The sequence below is a fragment of the Mobula hypostoma genome, chromosome 8 (genome assembly GCF_963921235.1).
Source record: "Mobula hypostoma chromosome 8, sMobHyp1.1, whole genome shotgun sequence".
Taxonomy (NCBI): Eukaryota; Metazoa; Chordata; class Chondrichthyes; order Myliobatiformes; family Myliobatidae; genus Mobula; species Mobula hypostoma.
Genome location: NC_086104.1, coordinates 120,731,944 through 120,759,593, shown reverse-complemented (window position 1 = coordinate 120,759,593; position 27,650 = coordinate 120,731,944). Strand labels below are relative to the sequence as shown.

The following is a 27,650-nucleotide window of genomic DNA, read 5'->3' as shown; positions in this document are numbered from 1 at the left end:
TAGGCCGGTTAGCCTAACGTCGGTGGTGGGGAAACTGCTGGAGTCAGTTATCAAGGATGTGATAACAGCACATTTGGAAAGCGGTGAAATGATCGGACAAAGTCAGCATGGATTTGTGAAAGGAAAATCATGTCTGACGAATCTCATAGAATTTTTTGAGGATGTAACTAGTAGAGTGGATAGGGGAGAACCAGTGGATGTGGTATATTTGGATTTTCAAAAGGCTTTTGACAAGGTCCCACACAGGAGATTAGTGTGCAAATTTAAAGCACACGGTATTGGGGGTAAGGTATTGGTGTGGGTGGAGAATTGGTTAGCAGACAGGAAGCAAAGAGTGGGAATAAACGGGACCTTTTCAGAATGGCAGGCGGTGACTAGTGGGGTACCGCAAGGCTCAGTGCTGGGACCCCAGTTGTTTGCAATATATATTAATGACTTGGATGAGGGAATTAAATGCAGCATCTCCAAGTTTGCGGATGACACGAAGCTGGGTGGCAGTGTTAGCAGTGAGGAGGATGCTAAGAGGATGCAGGGTGACTTGGATAGGTTGGGTGAGTGGGCAAACTCATGGCAGATGCAATTTAATGTGGATAAATGTGAAGTTATCCACTTTGGTGGCAAAAATAGGAAAACAGATTATTATCTGAATGGTGGCCGATTAGGAAAAGGGGAGGTGCAACGAGACCTGGGTGTCATTATACACCAGTCATTGAAAGTGGGCATGCAGGTACAGCAGGCGGTGAAAAAGGCGAACGGTATGCTGGCATTTATAGCGAGAGGATTCGAGTACAGGAGCAGGGAGGTACTACTGCAGTTGTACAAGGCCTTGGTGAGACCACACCTGGAGTATTGTGTGCAGTTTTGGTCCCCTAATCTGAGGAAAGACATCTTTGCCATAGAGGGAGTACAAAGAAGGTTCACCAGATTGATTCCTGGGATGGCAGGTCTTTCATATGAAGAAAGACTGGATGAACTGGGCTTGTACTCGTTGGAATTTAGAAGATTGAGGGGGGATCTGATTGAAACGTATAAGATCCTGAAGGGATTGGACAGGCTAGATGCGGGAAGATTGTTCCCGATGTTGGGGAGGTCTAGAACGAGGGGTCACAGTTTGAGGATAGAGGGGAAGCCTTTTAGGACCGAGGTTAGGAAAAACTTCTTCACACAGAGAGTGGTGAATCTGTGGAATTCTCTGCCACAGCAAACTGTTGAGGCCAGTTCATTAGCTATGTTTAAAAGGAAGTTAGATATGGCCCTTGTGGCTACAGGGGTCAGGGGGTATGGAGGGAAGACTGGGTTCTGAGTTGGATGATCAGCCATGATCATAATAAATGGCGGTGCAGGCTCGAAGGGCCGAATGGCCTACTCCTGCACCTATTTTCTATGTTTCTATGTTTCTATGTTATAATTCATTACAAAATAAACATAAGTATCTAACTTAATTACAGTACACAAATATATACACACATTTACACAAACAGATTACTAAAGAAATGGAATATTCTGCCATGTATGGTGGGAAAGGCACCATAACACCATCTAGAACACATCAGCTTGTGTAGGAACCAGAGTATTAAAATACATCAGGGAAGACAGTGAGGCAGGCACGCCCACTGTAACGACAGCAGAATGACAAGGTAATGCTTGTGACTGAATGTGTTTGTGTAAGGAGTGCAACTACAGAGTACACGCCGTCTCACACACACACACACACACACACACACACACACACTGACCGTCACTGGGAGAAACATAAAGTCGTACATACATACACATACACAGAAACACACACTCACCCACACAGTCAAAGAAATCCACACACAGACACAAACCCCCTTTGAGACACACACAAAAGCACACACACACATACACACACACACACACACACACACACACACACACACACACACACACACATACACACACACACACAGAGTGACTGTCAGGGAAGAGAAGAAATCAGATAGCAGAGAGTACCCCTGTAGCCAACCCCCTCAATAATCATTATCTCATTTTGGATGCTCTTCAGGGCAGGGGGTGACCTGACAGAGGACAACCACTGAGCCTGGTTCCGTGGTGCAGAAGGGAGAGAAGAAGGTGAGGAATGTGGTAGTCATAGGGGATTCCATAGTGAGGGGAACAGGCAGCAGGTTCTGTCAGCTCGATGGAGATACCCTCATGGTGTGCTGCCTCCCAGGTGCCAGGGTACAGGATGTCTCGGATCAGGTGCAGAGTATTCTGAAGGGAGAGGGTGAACAGTTAGAAGTCTTGGTACACGTTGGTACCAATGACATAGGAAGAAAAATAGAGGAGGTCCAGAAGAGAGAATTCAGAGAGTTGGGTAGAAAGCTGAAAAGTGGGACTCCAAGGGTAGTAATCTCAGGATTGCTGCCTGAGCCATGTGTTAACGAGCACAAGAACAGTATGATGAGACAAATTAATACACAAACACAGAATGTGGCTGAGAGAATGGTGTAGGTGGCAGGGCTCATTGGGGCCTCTTCTGGGGGAGGTATGGCCTGTACAAAAAGGATGGGTTACACCTGAACCCAAAGGTGTCCAATATCCTAGCAGGTACATTTAACAGAACTGTTAGGGAGGGTTTAAATGAATTTTGCAGGGAGATGTGAACCAGAGTGATAGCGCGGAGGACGGGGAAAACAGAAACAAATCAAAGATAGCGTGTAACAGAGATGATAGAAAGGACAGGGAGGAGATGAGGCTTAATCACAGCCAGGGCAATAGAGGCATGCTGCAGTTAAAACAGAAAGCAACAAATACTGGACTGAAAGTGTTATATTTGAATGAATACTGCATAAGACAGTGTGGGCATGTGGCCAAGTGGTTAAGGCATTGGACTAGTGACCTGAAGGTCATGAATTCGAGCCCCAGCTGAGGGAACGTGTTGTGTCCTTGAGCAAGGCACTTAATCACACATTGCTCTGTGACGACACTGGTGCCAAGCTGTATGGATCCTAATGCCCTTCCCTTGGACAACATCGGTGTTGTGGAGAGGGGAGACTTGCAGCATGGGCAACTGCTGGTCTTCCATACAACCTTGCCCAGGCCTGCGCCCTGGAGAGTGAAAACTTTCCAGGCGCAGATCCATGGTCGTGCAAGACTAACGGATGCCTTTACTTACTTTACTGCATAAGAAATAAAATGGACGAACTTGAAATTCAGCTACAGATTGGCAAGTATGACATTGTGGCCATCTCTGAAACTTGGCTATAGATGGCTGCCATTGGGAGCTGAACATCCAAGGATACAAGGTGTATCAGAAAGATAGGTCAGTAGGCAGATGGGGTGGTGTGGCCCTGTGTATAAGAAATAATATTAAATCATTAGAAAGAGATGACATAGGATTGGAGGGTATAGAGTCTCTATAGGTTTGTCACCCAGTTCGGATAATGGCCCAAGTGCAGAGTGAGAGACACTGAAGAAGGTCGATAGCTCACAGACTTTAATGCAAACAATTTTAAAGGAAGAATAAAACAATAAACGTTAGGCCAAACAGGGCCATTGACTAAAGCACTCAAATGGAAAATGAAGCCTACACTGTGGCTGAAAACTAAACAAATACCCCTAGTCTTCAGAGTTAGTTGACTCGACAGTCCAATTTCTCAGGCAAGGCGGAATGCAGATAACGAAGCGTTGCTGTGTCCAAGTTTCGACAAATACTACGACAGAATGAATGGAGTTATATACCATCACAATGAAATGATAATAAGCTGACATGTGCATATTCACGAGCTCAATTGCCGGAAGTGCTGAATCCATGGTTCTGACAGCGTTGAGTTAAGAAATGGTAAGGGTAGAAGGACCCTAATGGCAGTTGTATACAGGCTTCCAAACAGCAGCCGGGCTGTGGATTACAAATTACAGTCGGAGATAGAAAAGGCATGTCAGAAGGGCAATGAAATGATAATCGTTAGGGAATTTCACATGAAAGTGGATTGGGAAAACCAGGCCTCAAGAGTGACAATTTGTAGAATGTCTAAGGGATGGCCTTTCAGAACAGATTGTTGTTGAGCCCACTAGGGGATTGACTGTGCTGGATTGGGTGTTGTGTGATGATCCAGAGGTGATAAGAGAGCTTCAGGTTAAGGAACCCTTAGAGAACAGTGATCACAATATGTTCAATTTCACCTTGAAATTGGAGAATGATAAACTGAATTCCAATGTGTCAGTATTTCAGTGGAATAAAGGAAATTACAATGGCATGAGAGGGGAAGAGGCCAAAGTTGACTGGAAAGGGATACTAGCAGGAAGGATAACAGAGCAGCAATGGCTGGAGTTTCAGCAAAAAAAAAGAATGAAGTGTAAGACAGATATATTCCAAATAAGAAGAAATTTTCAAATGAAAGAAGGACACTACCATGGCTGACAAGTGAATTCAGAGCCAAAGTAAAAACAAAAGACAGGACATACAATGAAGCCAAAACTAGTAAGAAGATAGAGAATTGGGAAACTTTTAAAAAGTTACAGAAGGAAACAAAGGAAGTCATTCGGAAGGAAAAGATGAATTATGAAAGGAAGTTGGCGATTAGTATCAAAGAAGATACGAAAAGATTTTTTACAATATTTAAAGGGTAAAAGAGAGCTGAGGGTAGATATAGGACCAATAGAAAATGATGCTGGAGATATTGTGATGAGAGATGCAGAGATGATAGAGATGACAGAGGACAGTGAGTACGAGCCTATATAAGTGGGCAGTATAAATTCTGTTGCTGTTTACCCTCTTGTTGAATGGTAAATACTTCAGTCCTGAACCTTTGCAATTTATTGATTCAAAATAAATTACTTGCAGAGCTGATATAATTCATTACCAGAAACACTTCTATTTAATGAATACTTTGATTTTCAAAACACATTATAGAAAAATGGTTTTTGAAAATAAATTAACCACTTTCCAAAACTTGCTATTTGAAAGCTTTGGAGCCTCTAAGTTGATATCTGGCAAAAATTTCTGAAATTCTTAAATTTAATGTGGTGCATGTGAGCTTGATTTCAATGTTTAAGAGAGGTTTAGACAGGTACCTGGATGGTAGGGGTATGGAGGTCTATGATCCCGATGCAGGTCAATGAGAGAAGGCGGCTTAAGTGGTTTTGGCATGGACTTGATGGGGGGAAGGGCCTGTTTCTGTGCTGTACTTCTCTATAATTGAATGTGTATTTTGCATCAGTCTTCACAGTGGAAAACAACTGCAGTATACCGGACATTCAAGAGTGTCAGGGAAGTGAAGTTTGTACTGTGAAAATTACGACTGAGAAGGTGCTCAGGCAGTTTAATGGTCTAAGGATGGATAAATCTCCTGGGCCTGATGGAATGCACCCTTGGGTTCTGAAGGAAGTAGCTGGAGAGATTCTGGAGGCAGTAAGAATGTTCTTTTAAGAATCGATAGACTTTGGCGTGGTACCGGGTGACTGGAAATTTGCAATTGATACTCCGCTATTTAAGAAGGGTGGGAGGCAACAGAAAGGAAACTATAGACCTGTTAGCCTGACATCAGTGATTGGAAAGTTGTTGGAATCGATTGTTAAGGATGAGATTACGGAGTACCTGGATTTTTTGAGGAAATTGCAAGCAGGGTAGATAAAGGAGATGCAGTGGATGTGGTGTACTTAGAATTTCAGGACGCCTTTGACAAGGTGCTGCACGTGCAGCTGCTTAGCAAGATAAGGGACCATGGAATTACAGGGAAGTTACTGGAGCAGGTGGAGTATTGGCTGGTCGGCAGAAAACAGAGAGTGGGAATAAAGGGATCTTAATCTGGCTGGCTGCTGGTTACCAGTGGAGTTCCACAGGGGTTGGTGTTAGGACTGCTTCTTTTTACTATGTATGTCAATAATTTGGACTGTGGGATTAATGGATTTGTGGCAAAATTTGCCAATGATACAAAGATAGGTGGAGGACGGATAGTGTTGAGGAAACAGAGAGTCTGCAGAGAGACTCAGATAGTTTAGGGGAATGGGCAAAGAAGTGGCAAATGAAATGTTGGACAGTGTATGGTCATACAATTTGGTGGAAGAAATAAACGGGCAGACTATTATTTAGATGGGGAGAGAATTCAAAATGCAGAGATGCAAAGGGACTTGGGAGTCCTTGTACAGGATACTCTAAAGGTTAACCTCCAGGTTGAGTCTGTGGTGAAGAAGGTGAATGCAATGTTGGCATTCATTTCTAGAGGTGTAGAATATAAGAGCAGGGATGTGACGTTGAGGCTCTATAAGGCACTTGTGGGACCTCACTTAGTGTATTGTCTGCAGTTTTGGGCTCCTTATTTTAGAAAGGATATACTGACATTGGAGAGGGTTCAGAGAAGACTCATGAGAATGATTCCAGGAATGAAAGGGTTACCTTATGAGGACTGTCTGGCAGCTCTTGGGCTATATTCCCTGGAGTTCAGGAGAATGAAATGGGATCTTATAGGAACATTCCAAATGTTAAAAGGCCTGAACAGATTAGATATGGCAAGCTTATTTCCCATGGTCGGGGAGTCTAGGACAAGAGGGCATGACTTTAGAATTGAAAGACATCCATTTAAAGCAGAGATGTGGAGAAATTACTTTACTCAGAGGGTGGTAAATCTGCAGAATTTGTTGCCACGAGCAGCTGTGGAGGCCAAGTCATTGGGTGCCTTTAATGCAGAGATAGATAGGTTCTTGATTAGCCAGGGCATCAAGGGTACAGGAAGAAGGCAGGGGAGTGGGGATGACTGGAAGAATTGGATCAGCCCATGATTGAATGGCAGAACAGACTTAATGGGCTGAGTGGCCTACTTCTGCTCCTGTATCTTATGGTCTTATGGTCTTATGGTCTTAGACACACATACAAACATAGTAACACACACACCTCATTGGAGTATTTCCCACAGTGAAGACAAAAGATTATGGCATGCTTTGAGAAAAGAAGCTTTCGGTTATCAGACAGTCTGGGGCAGGATTGTAGGATTGTCCCACTGTTAAAAAACTAATACTGATTGAGAGTCACAGAACAGAACAACCAGCCTGCTGTCAGAATGGTAGTACGGAGGGAAAGCATTAGAATCTAATATCGATTAGTGTGTTGTGATTAGACTGAGGGTTATTGAGGGAATGGTATAAATAATGAATGGCAGGGGCACACATAACATTGGGGAATAGAATTTCTGCAGTCAAAGTGGCAGCAAGCGTGTTTTGCTTTTATTCATTTATAGATTCAGCACGGTTAGATCCTACCTATCCTACAAGGCCATGTGACCCATTTACACGCGTGTGACCAATTACCGTGCTGTACTGAAGTAAAAGGTGTGAAGAAGGGCTGTGGGATGTTTTACTCTCATTAGCTGAGGAACAGAGTACACAAGCAGAGAATTTATGCTACAACTACGTAGAACATTGGCTCGGCCACAACTGTGTTCGGTTCGAGTCACCACACCATGGGAGGCATATGATTGTACAGGAAAGGGTGCAGAAGAGATTCACACGGATGTTGGAGGCACAATGCAGATTGCTGTGGATTCTGGAAAAATGAAGCCTTACACAAAATACTGGAGGAACTCGTCAGTTTAGGCAGCATCTGTGGAAGAAAACAGACAGATGGCACTTTGGGTCGAACCCATCCAAAGATAGATGCCGCCTGACCTATTGATTTCTTTCAGCTCTCTTCTGTGTTGCTCTACAAGGATGTTGCAAGGTGCTGGATTAGGTGTAGAATTGTTATTTTTCCTTTATTTTCCTCAGATTTCACTTTCCTACGCTTGCCTGCAATTTTTCTGTAATTGCCTGTATGTGTAATTGCTGAGTGAATTTTCAGCAATTGGTTGTATAGCTGGTTCTGTATTTTTCTGGACGTTTTCCGGCAGCCCATTTCACCCCACAACCAGACTGTTTCACAATAGATTGTGCTTTATCTCCTCAACTTGAGGTTAATTTTTGTTGAAGATGACCACAACTTTGTTTTCTCTCTTTATATGCTTGTTCTTTGTTCCTGTAACAATTAATAAAACAACCGTAACCATCAAGTTTTCTGCCTCTTTCTTGACTTCTGAAGGACCTCTGGATAAATATCACCAGATCTAACAAGGGAGTGGAGCTTTTTGATGAAGAGAAGAGACTGGATCGGCTGCAATAGTTTTCTTTGGAGAAGAGAAGACAGATGAGGATCATGACAGAAGGAATGAAAGCTACGTGGGTCATAGACTTTTCTTCACAAGGAATAAGGAAACTGTTCCTCACAGCACTGGTATCTAAAACTTGAGGGCCAAGGTTTGGGCTAAGATGTTAGAGGTTTGGAGAGCTTCTAAGGAACATTTTGGCCCTGAGAGTGGTTGGAGTTTGGAGCGTACTGCCTGAGCGGTAGTGGAGGTGGGTACTTCCACAACATTTCAGTATCTGACAAGTTCTGGAATTGCCAAGGCAGAGAGGATTATGGACCAAATGCTAGATGAGTACAGATTGGAATTTAACAGTTGGTATGGACATTGAGGGCCTTTCTTCTGTGCTGTATGACCCTATAAATCTGTGGCATTGCTGGATGGGCAATACTCATGGAACACCATGCCATCCATCGTGTTAGGGAGGCAGTAATGAAGGAGCATTGACAGTGGGCAATGCTGAGGAAGAGCTTGTGATCTGAACAACAGCACTCAGGGTGTCGCGCAATAGTTCTTACCTGGATTACTGTGGAGTTCTCATTGTTTCTTCCACCTTCTTTCCCCCACTGCTGATTGAGACCATTTCATACAAATGGCCTGGCACAGGCCTTTCTGCTTTTTCTGCTGGACTAGGGTTGAGGACAAAATTAGTCAGGCACAGAGCAATGAGAGAGGCTGTGGTCGGGGTGGGGAGGAGTGAATATTGGTCCCTAGGAATGGGTGATATTTTGGTGTTAGCGCCACACATTGTGAGAAATTCCACCCTGGGTGAATCTAGTAGTGATCACTGTCAGTGAGAGTCTCCAATCCGTCCTGCTCTGCCCTCTCCTACCCCTATGACCTTGCACATTTTCCCCATTATTCTGGTACTGTTGATTGGAAAGTTCCTGTGGCATCTGGTCTCACTGCCCTTTAATGCTGCCCACCCCAGATCACAAAACCTGTCCCGTCCCTTTCCCTTTCCCTCTAGACCTCTGACTGATCATCTCTGGCCGAAGACTCCCTAGTTTCTAATACTCCTCCCTCCAGAAACGGCTCTTCCTGATTGACACTGTACAACCTGGCCTCTTTCTAAGAAGGATGTGGAAAATCTAGTGAGGGTGCAGAGGAAATTTACCAGGATGTTGTCTGGACTTCAGGGCATCTCTTATGAGGGTAGGTTGAGCGAGTCAGGGCTTTTCTGTTTGGAGTGAAGGAATGTGAAAGGTGACTTGGTAGAGGTATATAAGATGCTGAGGCATAGACAGAGTAAACAGTCAGAGACTTTTCCCCAGGACAGAAATGGGTAATACCAGGGGCATAACTTTAACGTGATTGGAGGAATGCCGAGTGGCTGGTGTGAGAAACTCACTGCCGAGGTTGGTGGTAGAACCAGAGACATTACGGACATTTGAGAGACATTTAGATAGACAGATGGATGATAGAAACATGGTGAGCTTTGTAAGACGGAAAGTTTTGAACATTGTGGGCTGAGGGTCGGAACAGTGCCACAATGTTTTCTGTCCTGTGTAAACTCTCATGATTTTTAATGCCTTCATTCAATCTCCCGTTGACCTGTTGTGGGGAGCACAGCCTCTCCAGCCTCTCTGCAGGAGAACCGCACATCTCCGAGGTCATCTGGGAAATATCCTCCCTCTATGACGGCTCAGAGTTTTTAAAAGGGAAGAAAAGTAGGCAGATTCGAGAATTCTGATGTTGGCGAAGCTCCGAGTGTGGGAGTGCTGGGTCTGAGACAGAAACTCTAATGTGATTAAAATTCCTCGGCATTGATTGACATTGAAACAGAAGGTCCACAGTCCCTGCTGATAAGTCAGTGGGGAAATGAAGAGGAAAATGAAGATGTCTGGCCACTGAGAAATCCAGGCAGTGATGGTGGGCAAAGTGAAGGTGCTTTGTGAAGTGTTATCCAACCTGTAGCCAGCCTCACTGACGTAGAGGAGGCCAAACCAAGAGCACTGGATACAATGAGTAACACCGGGGGACTGCGAAAGGGGGCCTTACCGAGAAGGGCTGTTTGATACCCAGATGGTGGTGTGGCAGGAGGTCTAAAGGGGTGTCACACTCCATGGGGTAACAGGGAAGAGTGCCTAGAGAGGGATGAGCAGAGCTGGGTGTTACAGAGAGAGTGATCCCTGTAGAATGCAGAGAGGGGAGAGGGGGGGAAGGAGAAGATGTAGATGATAATTGGATTCCATTGTATCTGGCAGAAGTTACAAAGATTGAGATGTTGGATGTGTAGACTGCTTGGGGTAGCAGGTGAGAACCAGGGAAACTGTAAGACTGCTCAGTGTGGGTGGATGTGGGGTGGAATTGGGTGAGAGCAAAAATAGAGATCCAGAGGAGATGGGGGATTTGTTACTTCTGTTGTTTTTTTTTCTCAGTGGAGGTGGGAGTGGAGCAGATTGGGGTTTGTGAGTTTTGTTTGTTTTGTGTTTGTCTTTTTGTACTCGGGGCAGAGTTGATATCTTTTCTTTCAACAACACCCATGGTATTTCATGGCTATCTGGGGAAGGCAAATATGAGAGTTGTATTGTACAAGCATACATCAACAATAAAATGAACCTTTGAACCTTTGGGTCAGTGGGAGGTGTCTGAATACTCACTTTCCGGTACTCCTGCGGTTCTTAAGGAAACAAATCAGAGCCACTGAGGTGAAAAGAAACAGAGCCCCTTTCAAAGCCATTGAAATAACTGATGCCTTGGATAGCCGTCCCTGAGCTGAGGAACAAAAGAACAACAAAGACTTCTTTTGGTATCTGTTGAACAGAACAAGGAAGAGCACCAGCACTCCTTTGAGGTATTCGGGACTGATGGGTGTTGGCACTTCAAGTCTGGTGGTAACCTGCATGGGTTTGGATTCTCTTCGGCTGGCCCAATGCACTCCAACTCATCCCACACATGATGAGGGTGGTTGCAAGAAGATTGACAGAGGCAGTTTTGAGTCACGGTGCTGAGGTAGTAAGGAGGGTCTGTCATGCTGAGGGTTAGGGATAGTGAGGGAGGAGCACCCTAAGGTCATGTTTCTTTAAAATTCTGCACACCGACTCATTCGCTGCTTCATTTGGCAGTAAAGATAATCTATTGATTTATTGAGAGATACATTGTGGATCAGGTCTTCTGGCCCTTCCCAGCAACCCCCAATTAACCCGAGCATAATCACGGGGTAATTTACAACAGCCAATTAACCCGAGCCTAATCACGGGGTAATTTACAGTAACCAATTAACCAGAGCCTAATCACGGAGTAATTTACAGTAACCAATTAACCCGAGTTTAATCACGGGGTAATTGACTGTAACCAATAAACCCGAGCCTAACCACGGGGTAATTGACAGTAACCAATAAACCGGAGCCTAACCATGGGGTAATTGACAATAACCAATTAACCCGAGCCCAACCATGGGGTAATTGACAATAACCAATTAACCTGACCTAACCACGGGGTAATTTACAATAACCAATTAACCCAAGCCTAATCACGGGATAATTTACAATAACCAATTAACCTGACCTAACCACGGGGTAATTTACAATAACCAATTAACCCGAGCCTAATCACGGGGTAATTGACAATAACCAATTAACCTACCAACAGGAACATCTTTGGACAGTGAGAGGGCACGGGAGCATCTGGAGGAAACCCACTGAGCCACGGGAAGTGCAGAGAAACGTTTACAGACAGAGGAGAGTTGGTGGTACTGCAAGGCAATGTTCTAATCACTGCACTACCATTCAACCCAATAATCATCATTGTGTCTCTTTATTCTGGGAGCAATTTAAAGAGAGAAGGGTTAGACAGGGAGGGGAGAGAGTGCTGGGGAGTAAAGGAGGGAGGGAGAGAGGGGGTGAGAGAGATGGGGAGAGAGAGGGGGAAAAAGAGAGGGGGGAGGGGGTGACAGAAGGGGCTATAGAGGGGGGAGAGGAGGGAGGGAGGAGTGGGGAGGGAGAGAGGGGATGGAGATGGAAAAAGGGGGAGAGGAGAGGGTGAGGTAAGGGGGAGGGTTAAGAGGAAGGAAGGAGAAGGGGATAAAGGTGGGAGAGAGGGGGAGAGGGAGAGAGGGGGAGAGGTGGGGCGAGGGGAAGAGGTGGGGCAAGGGGGTGATGGGGAGACAGGGAGAGAGGGGAGAGTTTAAAGAGAGAGGGAGGTGGCAGAGATGGTGGAGAGAGGAGGTAGAGATTGGGGGCCCAGGGGCGGTTGAGAGAGTGGAGAAAGAGAGGGAAAGAGGGTGGAGTGATAGGAGGAGAAATTTAGGGAGAAGTGGAGGAAGAGGAGAAGGGGAAGAAAGGGGAGAAGGGGAGGGAGGTGGGGAGAGAGGGGAGGATGAGAGAAGGGTGTTCAGGGAGGGTGTGAGAGAGGGGTTGAGAGAGCAGAGAGGAGAGGGGGGAGTGGGGGAGAAAGGTGGAAAGAGAGCAGGGAGATAGGGGGAAAAGGGAAGGGAGAGGGGAGGGAGGAGAGAGCAAGGAGGAGGAGAGAGGGAGGTAGAGTGAGGGGTTGTGAGAGCAAGGAGAGAGGTGGGGAGAGAGGGGGAGAGAGAGTAGAGACAGGGGGTCAGGAAGGTGGAAAGGGGAGAGTGGGGTGAGAGAGGGGCAGAGAAGTGGAGAGAGAGTGTGGGAGAGAGGTTGGGGAAGAGTGGGAGAGGAAGGGGATGAAAGGGGGAGAGGGTAGAGGGGAGAGAGGGGAGGTGGCAAAGGGGAAGGAGGAAAGGGGGACAGCGAGTGGAAATGATGAGGGGTGAGTGGGGGAGGGGGAGATGGGAGAGGAGGCGAGGGGAGAGAGGGCGGAGTGGTGGGGTTGAGAGGGGAAGGAGAGGGGTTAGATAGAGGGGGAAAAGGGGACTAAGAGGGACAGAGCAGGGAGAGAGGGGAGAGAAGGCAAGCAGAGGGGGGAGGGAAGGGGGCAGGAGGAGAGTGGAGTGACATGAGGTAGAAAGAGGGGTGCAGAGAGGGGGTAAAGTGATGGGGTATGATGAGGGCGTGGAGTGAGAGCAGGGAGAGAGGGTGGAGAGGCAGAGAGAGTGGGGAGAGAGGGGGAGAGAAAGCAGAAAGAGGAGAGTGGAGGGACAGGAGGAAAGGGAGGACGAAGGTGAAAGGGGTGAGAGGAAGACAAAGTGAGGAAGGAGAGAGAGCGTGTGGGAGAGAGGGAGAGGGGCGACAGAGTGGGTAGTCTGGGGGAGAGGGGTTGGAAATGGAGGAGAGTGGGAGAATTGGGGTTTGGGGAGAGGGGAGAGAGGGAGGAGAAGGGGTAGGGGTGAGTGGGGGAGAGAGGTGGAAAGAGAGTGGGAGATGAGGGAGTGATGATAGAGAGATTTGGGGGTAAAGGGAGAGGAGGAGTAGAAGGAAGGAAGGAGGCAAATCGGGGAGAAAGGGGAGAGGTGGGATGAAGGGGAGAAATGGAAGATGGTTTAGGGAGAGATTTGGGGAGGGGGAGGAAGATGCAGGATGCGGAGAAGGGGGGAGAGGCAGGAAGAGAGAGCAGGGAGGGGAGAGAGAAAGTAAGAAGAGGGGGAGGGAGGAATGGGGAGGGAGGAGAGGGGATGGCGAGACGGGAGGAAGAAAGGGGAGAAAGAGAGGGGAGGAAAAGAGGGAAAGGGAGGGTAGGGGAAAGGGGTGAAGGGGAGGGGGATAGAGATGGGAGAGAGGGAGAGAGAGGGGAGAGAGGAGGAGAGAGACAGGGAGAGAACGAGAGGTTGGGGGGAAGTGGGTGACAAGGAAAGGTAGGGAGAGAGAGGGACAGAGGGATAGGGAGGGGAGTGAGAAGGGAGGAACGTAGAAAGGCGAGAGGGGAGAGAGGGGTAGAGAAGGGGAGGGAGAGAGTGGGAGAGAGGGAGAGGGTGGTGAGAGGGAGAGATGGGTGAGAGGTGATAGGGAGTAGAATGGGGAGAGAAAGGGAGTGAGGATGAAGAGCAGGGGGGAGTGTGGAGAGACGGGAGGGGTATACGGTGGCAAAGAGGGTGAGAGTGCGTGGAGATAGGGGAGGGGAAAGGGGTAGTAGTTGAGAGGGTGAAGGGGTGGGGGAGAGGGGGAAAGATAGGGGTTGAGAGATGGGGAGAGAGTTGTGGAGATGGGGAAAAGGGGAAAAGGGGGATCTAAGGGGGAGAGAGCAAGGAGAGAGGGGAGGGAGAGAGAATGGAAGCAGAGGGGGAGCGGAGAGGAGATGGAGGTGTGGAGAGTTAGGAGAGTGGATGGAGGAGAGGGGAGGGAGAAGGGTAAAGAGAGGGGTTTACAGAGTGGGGGGCAGTGAGCGGGGAATGCAGGGGAGAGGTGGGAGAGAGGAGGTAGAGAGAAGGGGGAGAGAGAGCAGTGAGAGAGAGGGAGAGAGAGGGGAGGGGGAGGGAGGGGGAGAGAGGAGAGAAAGAGGGGAGAAAGAGGGGGTGAGAGTGGGAGTGAGAGGGGAAAGAGGGAGAGAGAAATGGAAAAGAGAGGAGAGTAGAGTGACGGGGAGAGGGGAGGAAGGTGGAAAGGGAAGAGAGAGGAGAAAGAGGGGGAGAGAAGGTGAGAAAGAGTGGGAGAAGGGGAACACAGGAAGGCAAGCAGGAGGAGAGGGTTGGAGAGGGGGAGGTGGGGAGAGAGGGGAAGATTGGGGAGAAGGGGAGAGGGGTCAGAGTGGGGAGAGAGAGGGGATCGGGAGAGACGGAGGAGAGGAGGAGTGGTATAGAGGGGAAAGGAGAGCGGGAGATGAAGTGATGGGGAGAGATTTGGGGTGTGAAGGGGTGAAGGGAGAGTAGGGGTAGAACGGGGAATGGGCAAATGGGAGAGAAGGGGCAGAAGAGCGGAGAACGGGAGAAGGGGAGAAGGGGAAAGAGAGAGCAGGGAGAGAGTTGTGGGTGAGGGGAGAGAAGGCAGGGAGGGTGGAGGAGGAGAGGGGAGAGAAGTGAGGGGAGTGAGGAGAGTGGAGGAAGGAGAGAGGAGGGAGAGGGGATAGAGAGAGAAGTGTCAAGAGAGCTGGGGAAGAGTGAGGGGGTAGACTGACGGGGGAACGAGCAGGGAGAGGAGGGGAGGCGGGGCAAAGATGGGGGAGAGAGGGAGAGGAGGGGGAGAGGGGGAGAGGGGGGAAGAGGGGAAAGAGAGGAGATTGGAGGGATGGGGAGAGGAGGGAGGAAGGTGGAAAAGGGGAAGAGAGGGGAGAGAAGGGCAGAGAGAGTGGGGGAGATGGGGGAGACAGGGAGGACTGCAGGGGAGGTAGGGAGGGAGAGTGCCAGAGAGGAGGGCAGAGTGGGAGGAGAGGGGAGGGAGAGAGGGGAGAGGGGTTTCTAATGGGGGAGGGAGTGTGTTGAGGAGGGGGAGAGAGCACAGAGGGAGGAGCAGGGGAGGAGAAAGAGGGGGAGATGAGGGAGTGATGGACAGAGATTTAGGGGGGGTGAGTGGTAAATGGAGAGTAGGTGTTGAAGGGGGAAGAGGGAAAGCAGAGAGAAGGGGGAGAAGTGATGAAGGAGGCCAAGGGGAGAAAGAGGGAGCAGGGAGAGAGGTGAGGGAGAGAGGGGAGAAAAGGCAAGGAGGAGGAGGAGGAGGAGGAGGAGGCAGGGTGAGGAGATGGGAGAGAGTAAAGGGAGAGAGGGGAGACAGAAGGAAAGAGAGGGGAAAGAGGAAAGTGGAGGGACAGGTGGAGAGTGAGGGTAGAAAAGAGAGAGAGAGGGGAGGAAGGTTGAAAGGGAATGGGGAGAGAAGCAGAGAGGGAGTGGGAGAGAGGCTGGAGAGGGGAGAGATTGAGGAAGAAGGAAGGGGTGGGAGGGGAAAGAGGAAAGATAGGGGAGGTGGAGTGATGGTGGAGATGGTGGAAGAAGGAGAGAGAAGGCAGAGAAGGGGGATTTTAGGGGGAAAGAGAGGGGAATGGGAGGGAGTGATGGGGACAGTTTTAGGAGATGGGAGAGAGGAAGAGATAGAGAGGAAAAACGGTGAAGGGGAGAAGTGGAGAAGGGGAGCAGAGAGAGCAGGGAGAGGGGAGAGAGAATGCAAGGAGAGGGGGAGGGGAGAGGGGAGACAGAATGGTTCGAGGGGTGTAGAGAGAGGGGAATCAAGTGAGGGGGAGTGACAGCAGGGAGAGGGGGAGAGGGGAGAGTGGGGGGCAGAGAGGGGTTGAGAGGGGATAGGGGGAAAGAGGGAAGAGTGGAGGGACGGGGAGAGGGAATGGAGAGTGGGGGAGGATGGTAGAAAGGGAAAACAGGGGCAAAGAAGGGGAAGGGAGAGAGGGAGAGTGGGAGAGAGAAGTGGGAGGAAGGTGGAAAGGGGCGAGATGGGGAAAAGAACGGGAGAGAAGTGGGGAGAGAGTGGGGATGGGGAAAGAGGGAGGAGGGGGAAGGTAGAAGGGGAGAGATGGGGAGAGAGTGGGAGAGAGTGGGAGAGAGGAAGGAGAGGGGGTGAGAGGGGAGGGAGGAGGTAAGGAGAGTAGGGGAGAGGGGGAGGGGTGGAAATGAGGAAGGGGGAGAGTTTGATAGAAGGGAATGGGAGAGAGGGTAGGGGGTATGGGGCAAGATGCGGGAGGGGTGAGAGAGGCTAAGAGTGGAAGAGGGGGAAGATAAGGAGAGATGAGGGAGTGATGGGGAGAGATTTTGGGGTTGAAGGGGAGCAGAGAAGTGGGAAGAAGGGGGATTAAAGGGGAAAAGGGGAAAGAGAGAGCCGGCGAGAGAGGTGAGGGAGAGAGGGGAGAGAGTGAAGGTAGAGAGAGGGGTAGAGAGAAGGGGAGAGAGCAGAGGAGAGTGTGGGAGAGAGAGGGGGAGACAGAGGGAAAGAGGAGAGTGCAGGGACAGGAGAGAGTGAAGGGAGAGAGGTGAAAAGGGAACGGGGAGAGGAGGGAAGGGAGAGGGGGAGTGAGGGAGGAGAGGGGGAGGGGAGAGATTGGGGGAGAGAGGGGTTAGAGTGTGTGGGAGGGGCGGGGAGAGAGACACTGGGAGTGGAGAGGGGGGGAGAGGGGAGAGGGCGGAGAGGGGAGGGGGAGGGGAGCAGGAGAGGGGAGAGGGAAGGAGGAGGGGGAGAGGGGAGGGAGGGGAGAGGGGAGAGGGGAGAGTGGAGGGTGGAGAGGGGAGGGGGAGGGGGAGGGGGAGAGGGGAGAGGGGAGAGGGGAGGGAGGAGCAGGAGAAGGGAGGGGGGGTGAAAGAAGAGGAGAAGGGAGAGGTGAGGAGAGAGGTTAGGGGAAAGCAGAGGACAGAGAAGAGGGGAGAGGGGTGAGTGCGGAGCAGACATGAAAGTTGGAGATGGTGGAAGAGGGGGCAGGGATTGGGTAGATGTGGGACAGATTGAGGGAGAGGGAAAGGGAGGGGTTGGGGTGAGGGTAGGGAAAGGGGAGAGGGAGGGAGAGGGAGAAGGGGAGTGGGAGGTGTGGGAAGGGGAGGGTAGGGGTGGGGAGGGGGGGAGAGGGCTGAGAGAGGGGTGAGAGTGGGGAGAGAGAAGGCAGGGAGAGAGGGAAAGGTGGGAGTGGTTTGGGGAGAGTGGAGGTGGTTTGGGGAGTGAAGGAAGGGGGAGAGATTAGAGAGAAAAGAAGAGGTTGAAATCAGAGGGAGAGAGGATGGATTGTGTATGGGGTGGGGGGAGGAACATTCAAGGGGAGATAGTGGGAGGGCAGAAGGAGGGGTAGGTTGGAGGGAAACAAGGTGGAGGAAGGGAAGGGAGAGTGAGGGAAATGAGAGGAAGGAGGGTGAGTAGATGGAGAATGAGTGGGAATCACTCTCAGGATCAGACACAGAGAGAAACTCATTGCATACTATTCTATTACACAATCCGGAGGTTGGACAGAGTAAAAATCTCTCCACTGCGTACAATCAGACACTCTAGGGATTAGACACAGTGAAGCTTCCTCCAGATCATCCCATCAAAAATTCACAGGATCAGACAGAGAGTGAACAGTCCCATCGTGCATTCCTGTGGTCAGACACAGAGTGCAAAGCGCCGCACTGTCCAATCACACTCTCCCGTGTTCAGACAGTCCCAACACATACCGTCCAAGTTGCATGCCATCTTGGACAATGTCTCCCATTCACTACATAATGTACTGGTTGGGCACAGGAGTACATTCAGCCAGAGACTCATTCCACTGAGATGTAACACAGAGCGTCATAGGAAGTCATTCCTGCCTGTGGCCATCAAACTTTACAACTCCTCCCTTGGAGGGTCAGATACCCTCAGCTAATAGGCTGGTCCTGGACTTATTTCCTGGCGTAATTTTATATATTACTATTTAACTATTTATGGTTTTATTACTATTTATTATTTATGGTGCAACTGTAACGAAAACCAATTTCCCCCAGGATCAATAAAGTATGACTATGACTATGACTATGACTATGCCTGGGTAAGACACAGAGTGAAACTCCTTCCACACCACCTCATCACACACTCTCGGAAATTGACACAAAGTGAAACACTCTCCACTCCATCCCATTACACACACCCAGGATCAGAAACAGAGTGAAAATCCTCACACACCGTTCCATTACACATTCCCAGGGTCAGACACGCAGTAAAACTCCCTCCACACCATCTCATCACACACTCCCTAGGTCTGACACAGAGTGAAATTCCCTGCACACGGTGTCACAACACACACTCTCAGGGTTGGATGGAGTGAATCTCCCTCCTCACCATCCCATCACACATTCTCGGGGTCAGACACAGAGTGAAGCTCCATCCTTACCCTCTATCACACACACACAGACACAGAGAAAAATTCATTCCACACAGTCCAATCATACATTCTCGCGATCAGACACAGAGTAAAACTCACTCTACACTGTCCCATTATACACTCTATAAGTCAGACACAGAGTGAAAGTCCCTCCACTTCATGCCATCACACACTCTCAAGATTAGACACAGAATGAAGCTCCCTCCAGATCATCCTATCAAAATTTCCCAGGATCAGACCAGAGAGAATCTCCCACCACACAGTCCCATCATGAACCCCTGTGGTCAGACACAAAGTGAAACTCCCTCCACACCGTCCAATCACACACACACCCAGTGTCAGACACAGAGTTAAAAATCCTTTCACACTGTCCCATAACACACTCATAGTGCAGGCACAAATCCAAACTTCCTCCATATCATCCCATCGCACAACCCCAGGATCAGACACAGAGTGAAGTTCCCTCCATACTGAGAGAAATTCAATTCACGAAGTATAATCACATACTCTCGGGATCAGACACTGAGTGAAACAAACTCCACTCTATCCCATTACACACTCCAGAAGTCAGACACAGAGCGAAGCTCCCTTCACACAGTCCCATCACACACACCTGGGGTCAGACACAGAGTGAAGCTCCCTCCACACTGTGCCATCACACACTCTCAACATCAGGCACAGAATGCAGCTCCCTCCACACAGTCCCATCACACCACAATCCCAAGGTCAGACACTTTTTTTTATACAAAATTCTTTATTACAAATGTCGGTGCTATACAATATTTACAAACCCAGTGACTAACATATTTACTACACTACAAACAGACAATACATCTTAAACCAATATATTGCCATCCTCATCAATGATGGCATTTACACCCCGCGGAGCCCAACGGTCCCGGAACACCTCTACGGTCGCCGTGGACTGTGCGTATTCCTTTTCAATGTTCACCCGGGCACGAACATACCCCCTAAACATAGCCAGGCAGTCCGCCCGGGGAGAACCTCCTGCCACCCTTTTCCAGGAGCCACGGATGGCAATTTTCGCCAGCCCCAGGAGCAAGTTGACAAGGACATCCTCATCCCTCTGTGCCCCCCTCCTTACTGGATGACCATATATGAATAGGGTGGGACTGAAATGCAACCAGAAGGCGAGAAGCAGCCCACGCAAAAACGCGAAAAGGGGCTGCAGCCTCACACACTCCAGGTACATTTGGTACACGGTCTCCTCCAGCCCGCAGAAGTGACACGCGGCTGGGAGATCCGTGTACAGACTAAAGAACTTATTGCAGGGCACCGCTTTATGCAGCACCCTCCAGCCGAGATCCCCAAGGTGCATGGGGAGGACTCCCTTGTAAAGGGACTTCCATTGGGGACCCCCCTCACCTCCAGGTGGAAAGACCGACCGCCATGGCGTGTCGGGACGGTGGACAAAGGCTAGGAAGTGGAGGGTGTGGAGCAGCAGCCCATAAAGGTACCTCCTGCCTGCATCCCTGAATGGGATTGTGGGTGTCGATGAAAGACGGCTCAAGTTGTGTGGATTCGTCTCTCGGGTAAGGCTGCGGGGCCTGGGCCCGACGAGCAGCTCAGCTTGAGTCGATCCACACACCTGAGCCGCACCGACATCCGCTGAGGCAGGGCAAGGGTCGGCCAGGACCCCGCCCTCTGCCAGAGGAGGGGATTCCCGGCCTGAGGCAACCATGTTCCAGACTCTCAGTAGGTCCTGATAGAAGCCGGGCAGCCTCTGCAAAGCAGCACGGCTGACGCCTGCCGGTGGTAGCTGCATATCTTCGTGAAGGCAGCAGCCCCTCCGGAGGAAGAAAGTCGCCAACACGTGCCACCTGGGAGGGCGCTCGGCGTACAGGAATCTCTGCAGAGTCCTGAGGCGGAGAGCCGCCAGTCGTGTGCGTACACACACCAGCGACTGTCCGCCCTCTCCTACTGGGAGACTCAGAACCGCTGCAGAGACCCAGTGTTTCCTGTTTCCCCAGAAGAAGTCCACCAGCTTCCTCTGCATTCTCGCAACAAAAGGGGCAGGGGGGGGGGGCCAAGGTGACCATCCGGTACCACAACATGGAGGCCACCAGCTGGTTTATGACCACCACCCTGCCTCGATAGGAAAGCACCCTGAGAAGGCCTGACCAGCGCCCTAGCCGGGCCATGACCTTTGTCTCCAGGTCCTGCCAGTTCGCCAGCCAGGTCTCCCCAGAAGGACTCAGGTAGACTCCCAGATAGAGAAGACGTCTGGTGCTCCACTCAAAAGCTCTCATCTCCTCCGGCAGGGAGTCCACCTGCCACTGGCCTACTAAGAGTCCGGAACATTTCGCCCAGTTGATCCTGCCGGAGGATGCCGCCGAGAAAACATCTTGGCACTCGCGCATCCTCCGCAGGTCACAGGGGTCTGTCATCATGAGGAGTACGTCATCGGCGTAGGCCGAGAGGACGACCCTCATGTCCGGTTCGCGCAGAACCAGACCTGTCAGCCTTCGCCGAAGAAGGCCGAGGAATGGCTCGACACAGATCGCATACAGTTGACCGGACATGGGGCACCCTTGACGCACTCCTCTTCGGAAGTGGATAGGTCCTGTCAGTGATCCGTTGATCTTAACTAGGCACTCTGCGGCAGAGTACAGGAGCCGAACTCGGGCCACAAAGTGTGGTCCGAGCCCAAAAGCCTGCAGGGTGCCCAGCAGGAAACTGTGGTCCACCCGGTCAAACGCCTTCTCCTGGTCAAGAGAAAGAAACGCTGCCGGGGTCCCAGTCTCCTGGAGCAGGTGGATCAGGTCCCGTACTAGGTGGACATTGTCCTGGATGGAGCGGCCCGGGACCGTGTAAGATTGGTCAGGATGGACCACCTGTCCAATTACCGAACCCAGACGGTTGGCCATTGCCCGGGCGAAGATCTTGTAGTCCGCGCACAAGAGGGAGACCGGCCGCCAGTTCTTTAGCAGGCGGAGGTCTCCCTTCTTGGGCAGTAGGACCACAACAGCTCTTCGCCATGAGAGGGGCATTTCTCCGGTGGCTAGGCTCTCCCCTAGGACAAGGCTGTAATCATCCCCCAGGACATCCCAAAAAGCCTGATAAAACTCAACACTCAGTCCATCCAAACCAGGGGACTTGCCCCTCCGGAGTTGCCGAAGGGCAGTGGACAGCTCCTCCCGAGTCAGGGGGGCATCCAGACGCACTGCATCCTCTGGACTGACCTTAGGCAAATCCTTCCAGACCTCATTGCACGCCTCCGCATTTGACGGATCAGGCGAGAATAAGGACCGATAGAATGAACGGACCTCGTTGTTAATTCCATCAGGGTCCGTGATGGAGGAGCCATCGGCAGCCAGCAATTCCACTAGCTGCTTTTGAACTCCCCGCCACCTCTCCAACGAGTAGAAGAAGGGTGAGCCACGGTCCAAATCCTGCAGCATTTGGATCCGTGACCTCACGTACGCACCTCGGGACTGCTGAAGCTGCAAGTCCCTTAGTGCGTCCTTCTTCTCCTGGTATTCCTGCCACAGCTGCTGGTCTCCAGTGGTCGGACCGAGGCGGGACTCCAGGTCAAGCAACGCTCTCTCAAGCCGCTCAATCTCAGAGCCCCGCCCTTTGGTCGACCCCCTAGTGTACTCCCGACATAAAAACCGGATGTGGGCTTTGCCCACATCCCACCATAGCCGTAGGGAGCAGAACTCTCTCCGCCTCTCCCTCCAGGAGACCCAGAACGCTCGGAACGAATCCCGGAAACGGCTGTCCTCCAGCAGCCGGTTGTTAAAATGCCAATACCCGGATCCCACCCGAGGGTGTAGTGGAATAAATTCCATCCACACAAGGTGATGATCCGAGCACGACACTGGCCGCATGGAGGACGCCGACACGCGGGAGGCGTAGGCCCGAGAGATGTAAATGCGGTCTATCCTGGAACCTCCTTCTCTAGACCTTCTCGAGAAGGCGCTAGAGTTGGGGTGAAAATTCCGCCAGCTGTCCACCAAGTCAAAGGAGCCGACTAGCTCCTTTAACTTTTTTGCTGATGCTGGGTCGCGTTGGAGGCCCGAACGGTCCTCCGCCTCGAGGGTACAATTGAAATCTCCCCCGAGGATGACGCAGTCCCCAGGATCGATGGAGCTCAGCAGGGTGGACAGCTGACAGAATAGGCGCGTCTGCATCACACCGCGCCTGGGAGCGTACACATTGATAAAATGCAATGGTACGCCATCCAGGCGCACAACCAGGTGGAGCAGACGGCCGGGCACAACGTCTTGGACTCTTTCAATTACTGGCTGGAAGCTCCCTCCACACTGTGTCCCTTGACACATTCCTGGGGACTGACACACAGAGAAACTCACTCCACACAGTCTAATCATACAATCTCAGGATCAGACAGAATGAAACTCAATTCACACTGTCCTATTATACACTCCAGGGGGTCAGACACAGAGTGCAATATGCTCCACATCATCCCATCACACAATCCCAGGGTCAGGCACAGAGTGAAGCTCCCTCCACTCTGTGTCTCATCAGACACTCCTGGGGACAGACACAGAGAGAAATTAATTCCATGCAGTCCAATCACAGACTCTTGGGATCAGACCCTGAGTGAAACTCACTCCACACTGTTCCATTATACACGCCGAGGTTAGACACAGAGTGAAGCTCTCTCCACATTGTCCCATCAACAATTCCCAGGATCAGACACAGAGTGAAGCTCTCTCCACACTGTCCCACCACACAATCCCGCGGTCAGACATGGAGTTAAGCTCCATAGACAGTAGCCCATCACTCACTCCCGAGGTCAGACACAGTGTGAAGCTCCTTCATCACTGTCCCATCACACACTCAAAAGGTCAGGCACAAACGCAAGCTCCCTCCTCACCATCTCATCTCACAATCCCAGGGTCAGGCACAGAGTGAAGCTCCCTCCACACGGTGTCACATCAGACACTCCTGGGACAGACAGAGAGAAATTTATTCCACACAGTCCAATCACAAACTCTCGGGATCAGATACAGAGTGAAACTCCTTCCATACTGTGTCTGATCAGACACTGAGAGAAACTCATTCAACACAATCCAATCACACACTCTAAGTATCAGACAGTGAAATTTACCCCATACTGTTCCATTACACCCTCTGAGGATCAGAAACAGAGTGAAGCTCCCTCTGCTCTGTTCCATCACACACGCCCGGGGTGAGACAGGGAGTGAGACTCCCTCCACATTGTCCCATCACACACTCCTAGGTGAAACACAGAGTGAAACTCTCTCCAGTTTCCAGACTCCCTCTTTGTCAAACTGGAAAACCCATCCCTGAACAGAGGGGGTGGCCTTCGACACCACCCATCAGCAATTTACAATGCACTCCTAACATCTCTATTCTGGCATAACCACAACAGGTTAAACCTCCATTCATGCAAAGATAAGATTAATAACCCTTTCATTACCTCTACGACCAGCATGTGATTGTTATCCCTTTTAACAACTAACAGAGTTTAGTCACCGGAAATTTATCCACCAAGGATTAGAATTGAAGATTCCTCTCGGATGAGGGGTGACACTTCTTGCAGACAACAAATAAAGTCCAATTTTTTGATTTACCACTGCTTGATATGCAAAGGCTGTTAAAACCACAGACAGTGTCCTGTTTCGGTCAGTGTGGATTAAACGCAGGGTGCAATGCGTTTTACCTTCCGGACTGAGTCTAGAAGATTGCACAGAGGCCATGGAGGATTTGGTTGGCGTCGGCAGTATGTCGGCCTCTGAGAAGGAGTGGGGTAAGGTGGTGTTTTACGTGAGGACCAAGGAGTTGTTGCATCAAGCTCTCTGCAGAGGGCTGAGAATGGGGAATGTTCTTCCCACAGTTGGATCTAGCAACAGCGGATCATCCTCGGACTCAATCTCTTCATCCTTAATGAGATCCTCCTTCCCCACTTTACCCGCTTGGGTCAAGTAAGATCTGAGATCACTGCTATTAGGCACAAGATCAAACACCACACCCTCTGCGACATTATCTCTTTCCAGCAACGTGTTCATGCGGCTGGCACAGGAGGAGGACATTGAGGGTCGATTTACTGTGTGAATTGAAGGGGAAACCTACCAGCTGTACTGGAGTTCAGAGCACCCACGGTGCCACACGTGTGGGGAAGTGGGGCAGTTTTGGAGGATGTGTCCCAACTCCAGCCCGGAGAGTCCATCTCAAGCACCAATGTCCCAGCTGCCTCTGCCCCAGCTCATGCCCCTGCCCCTATCCAGCACCTGTTTCTGCCCCTGTGGGTTTGGGTGGGGGAACTTGAGGCTACATGCAGGGAGGATGCAGCAGGGGATGGGGAGGAGACTCCGCAAGGCAGGAGGGTGAAGACAAAATCGAAACACAATAGGAAGAAGGCCATTGAGAACGCAGAGCTCACGTCTGCCCTGTGTCCTGTACCACGGAACCTGCTTGCTCTGAAGTTCAGCTGGAGGCTTAGGGAAGTGCGTTGGTGGACGGAAAGATGGAAGCAGAGAGTGCCGTTGTATTGGGCACCCCTGTTCCGGGTGCACTTCCAGCCCGAAGAGGAGAAGGAGCTCTTCTCCTAACAGGGTAGAGATTGTAGACATGGGAGAGTCACCAGACGGGGAGGGAATCCAGGTGGGTCCCTAGATGTAGCATCGAGCCCTGCGGTGTGTGGAGTGTGTCTGGTGTTGCCCCTGATCTGCCAACTGAAAAACCCCTGTGCCCTCCACTGTGGACTTAACAGAGAGTGCCTCTCTCAAGGCGAGTACACTGGATAATGATGGCGAAGCAGCAGCCAGCCCCTCTCACTTTCAGGATCAGGCTCCAGATGGACCCTAAGAACTGAAGTTTTCAGGGAACACTTGGGTCTGGCTCCTGAGGAGAGAGATGTACTCTCTATGCTGACCCCATTAACCCATCGTTCACAGGGAATTCCTGGGGATGATCCCTCCTCTGGTGTTCCTGGGAGTAGGACTGAGGTGAAGGTGGAGTTGACAGGTATAAACAATGTACCCACTGCACAGTTAGGTTACAAGTGCTCCCATCTGTTAATACACACAGGGAGGAAGATACAGGGGCTGGTGCAGAGGGAGAATCATTTGACAGTGAACAATGGACATCCTCGTCCATCCTGAGAAGTGCCCGTTGATACCCACTGAGATGAACAAAGAGTTTATTCTCATCTCTGTGAAGCATCAGCCGAAACTAGCCTCCCTACTCTGGTCTAGCATGCTGGAAAGGGAAGGGGAAGAGGAGTTCTGTGTCTGGATGACCTGGTGAGAGACGTTAGGGTGGGGATCGAACCACACGTTCAAGGGATGGCAGGTCACAGGGTGGAACTGGCACCACTCGAGTCCAGCAGCCAATGAGTATTCTTGCTGTTTTTAGAAAGAGTAGGGTAGAGAGTGGCTCCACTCTCACGGGAACGGAATTGGTCAAGAGGCCGAGTGTACTCCCGATATGGCCAATGGCAATGGCAATTGTCTTGGCCCAGAGTTGAGACAGGTGATCCATCCTGACCAGTTTTAAACAGCTCCGGGCTGGTCCATTCAGGACAACGTCCATCTAGTCCGGGACCTGACTGGGTCCCCAGCAGTGTATCTCTCTCATGACCACAAGAAGATATTTGAGCAGGTAAACTAGTTTCCTGGGGGGCATTCTACAGTCATTTGGGTTCTGACCACACTTTGTAGCCTGGATTCATCTCCTATACTCTGCTGCAGAGTGCCTTGTCAAGGTCCATGTAGCATTGACAGCGCCCAAACCCCTTCGAAGCGTGAAACGTCAGGGGTGCAGTGTTCTCTCTAATCTGTAATGACCAGTGTGATGAAAAATCTTGTTCTGTGCAATTTTTTGCCCAGTGAAAACATGTGCCTACTGAATATTTCAGTGGAAGTAAACCTGAAGCCAATCTAAGGATAATAAACTACCGATTGCAGTTTGTTGTTCATTGTTTTAAAAAAAATAAAATAATACACATAAATAAGACTTATTTCTCATGGCAGCAAGTGATCATATCAATCTTGTCACATGTTATTAAAGTTGTTTGAAATGGTCATTAAAATGAACCAGCAGTTCTTTTGCGCTTCACACCCTTTGCTTCCTTTGAATTCGACATAGTGAATCAATAATTTCTTCAATAAAAACAATATAAATAAGCCAGTTCTAAAATCTGCAGACAAATCATTGCAAACTTCACGTTGTCAACACCGTCCGCATCAAAAACTGGAAAAGGAAATGTGATTGTGTATGATCGTGAAATATATTTAACATGCTGACGAGGTAGATGGTGACAACCTTTTGTGCGCAGTTTAAATTCGTTTGTGCGCTAGTAACAAAAGATGTGTGTGCGCACACCTTGGAGGGAACATTGCCGGAGTGCACCATGTCCGGCCAGTTGTACACCATCTGTGTAGAGCCACTCCTGTGCCTTCTTTGGGCTCACCTCCCCTCCGCCGGAGCTGTTTGTCGGCCCCCGGCTCCGGAGTCTTATCCGGGAGTCGAACCCACACAACTTGAGCCGTCTCTCACTGCCACCCACAATCTCTGTTGTGTATCTGATGCTGTGTGTCTGTGATGCTACGCAAGTAAGTTTTTCATTGCACCTCTGCACACCTAGTGGGTCTGACAATAAAACTGATCTTCATCCTCCCCCCTTTAAATGTGCAGGCACTTCAGTTGATCATCCTCCTGTGTGAGAGTTTGAGTGTTTGGTTGGTGGAAACTGTTGTGTCTCTGCCCCTCCACCCACCCACACACACACACACACACACACACACACACACAGAGTCCCCAGAAACATGTACTTGGTACAATCCTGAGCCCCTCCCCAGGGGAATGACTGAGTGCTACACTCCACATGCTCATGGGAAGGGGAAAGGGGAGGAAATCCCGAATTTCCTAAGACCTTCTCTTTGATCA

General features: G+C 50.2%; 1 protein-coding gene across 5 annotated transcripts in view; it reads right to left on the bottom strand.

Moving 5' to 3' along the window:
- Nucleotides 1-690: 690 nt before the first annotated feature.
- Nucleotides 691-27,650, bottom strand: part of LOC134350887 (B-cell receptor CD22-like) — a 73,793-nt gene continuing 46,833 nt past the window's right edge. For 4 of the 5 annotated variants that reach the window (XM_063056682.1, XM_063056686.1, XM_063056684.1 and 1 more), the window contains 3 exons: nucleotides 10,742-10,856; nucleotides 8,657-8,767; nucleotides 691-7,972 (listed from right to left, as the gene is read on the bottom strand). In XM_063056682.1, coding sequence (XP_062912752.1) covers nucleotides 8,662-8,767; nucleotides 10,742-10,856 — 221 coding nt within the window. In that variant the 3' untranslated portion in view covers nucleotides 691-7,972; nucleotides 8,657-8,661. The remainder of the gene's footprint in view (nucleotides 7,973-8,656; nucleotides 8,768-10,741; nucleotides 10,857-27,650) is intronic. The other variant, XM_063056685.1, reaches the window with a different exon arrangement.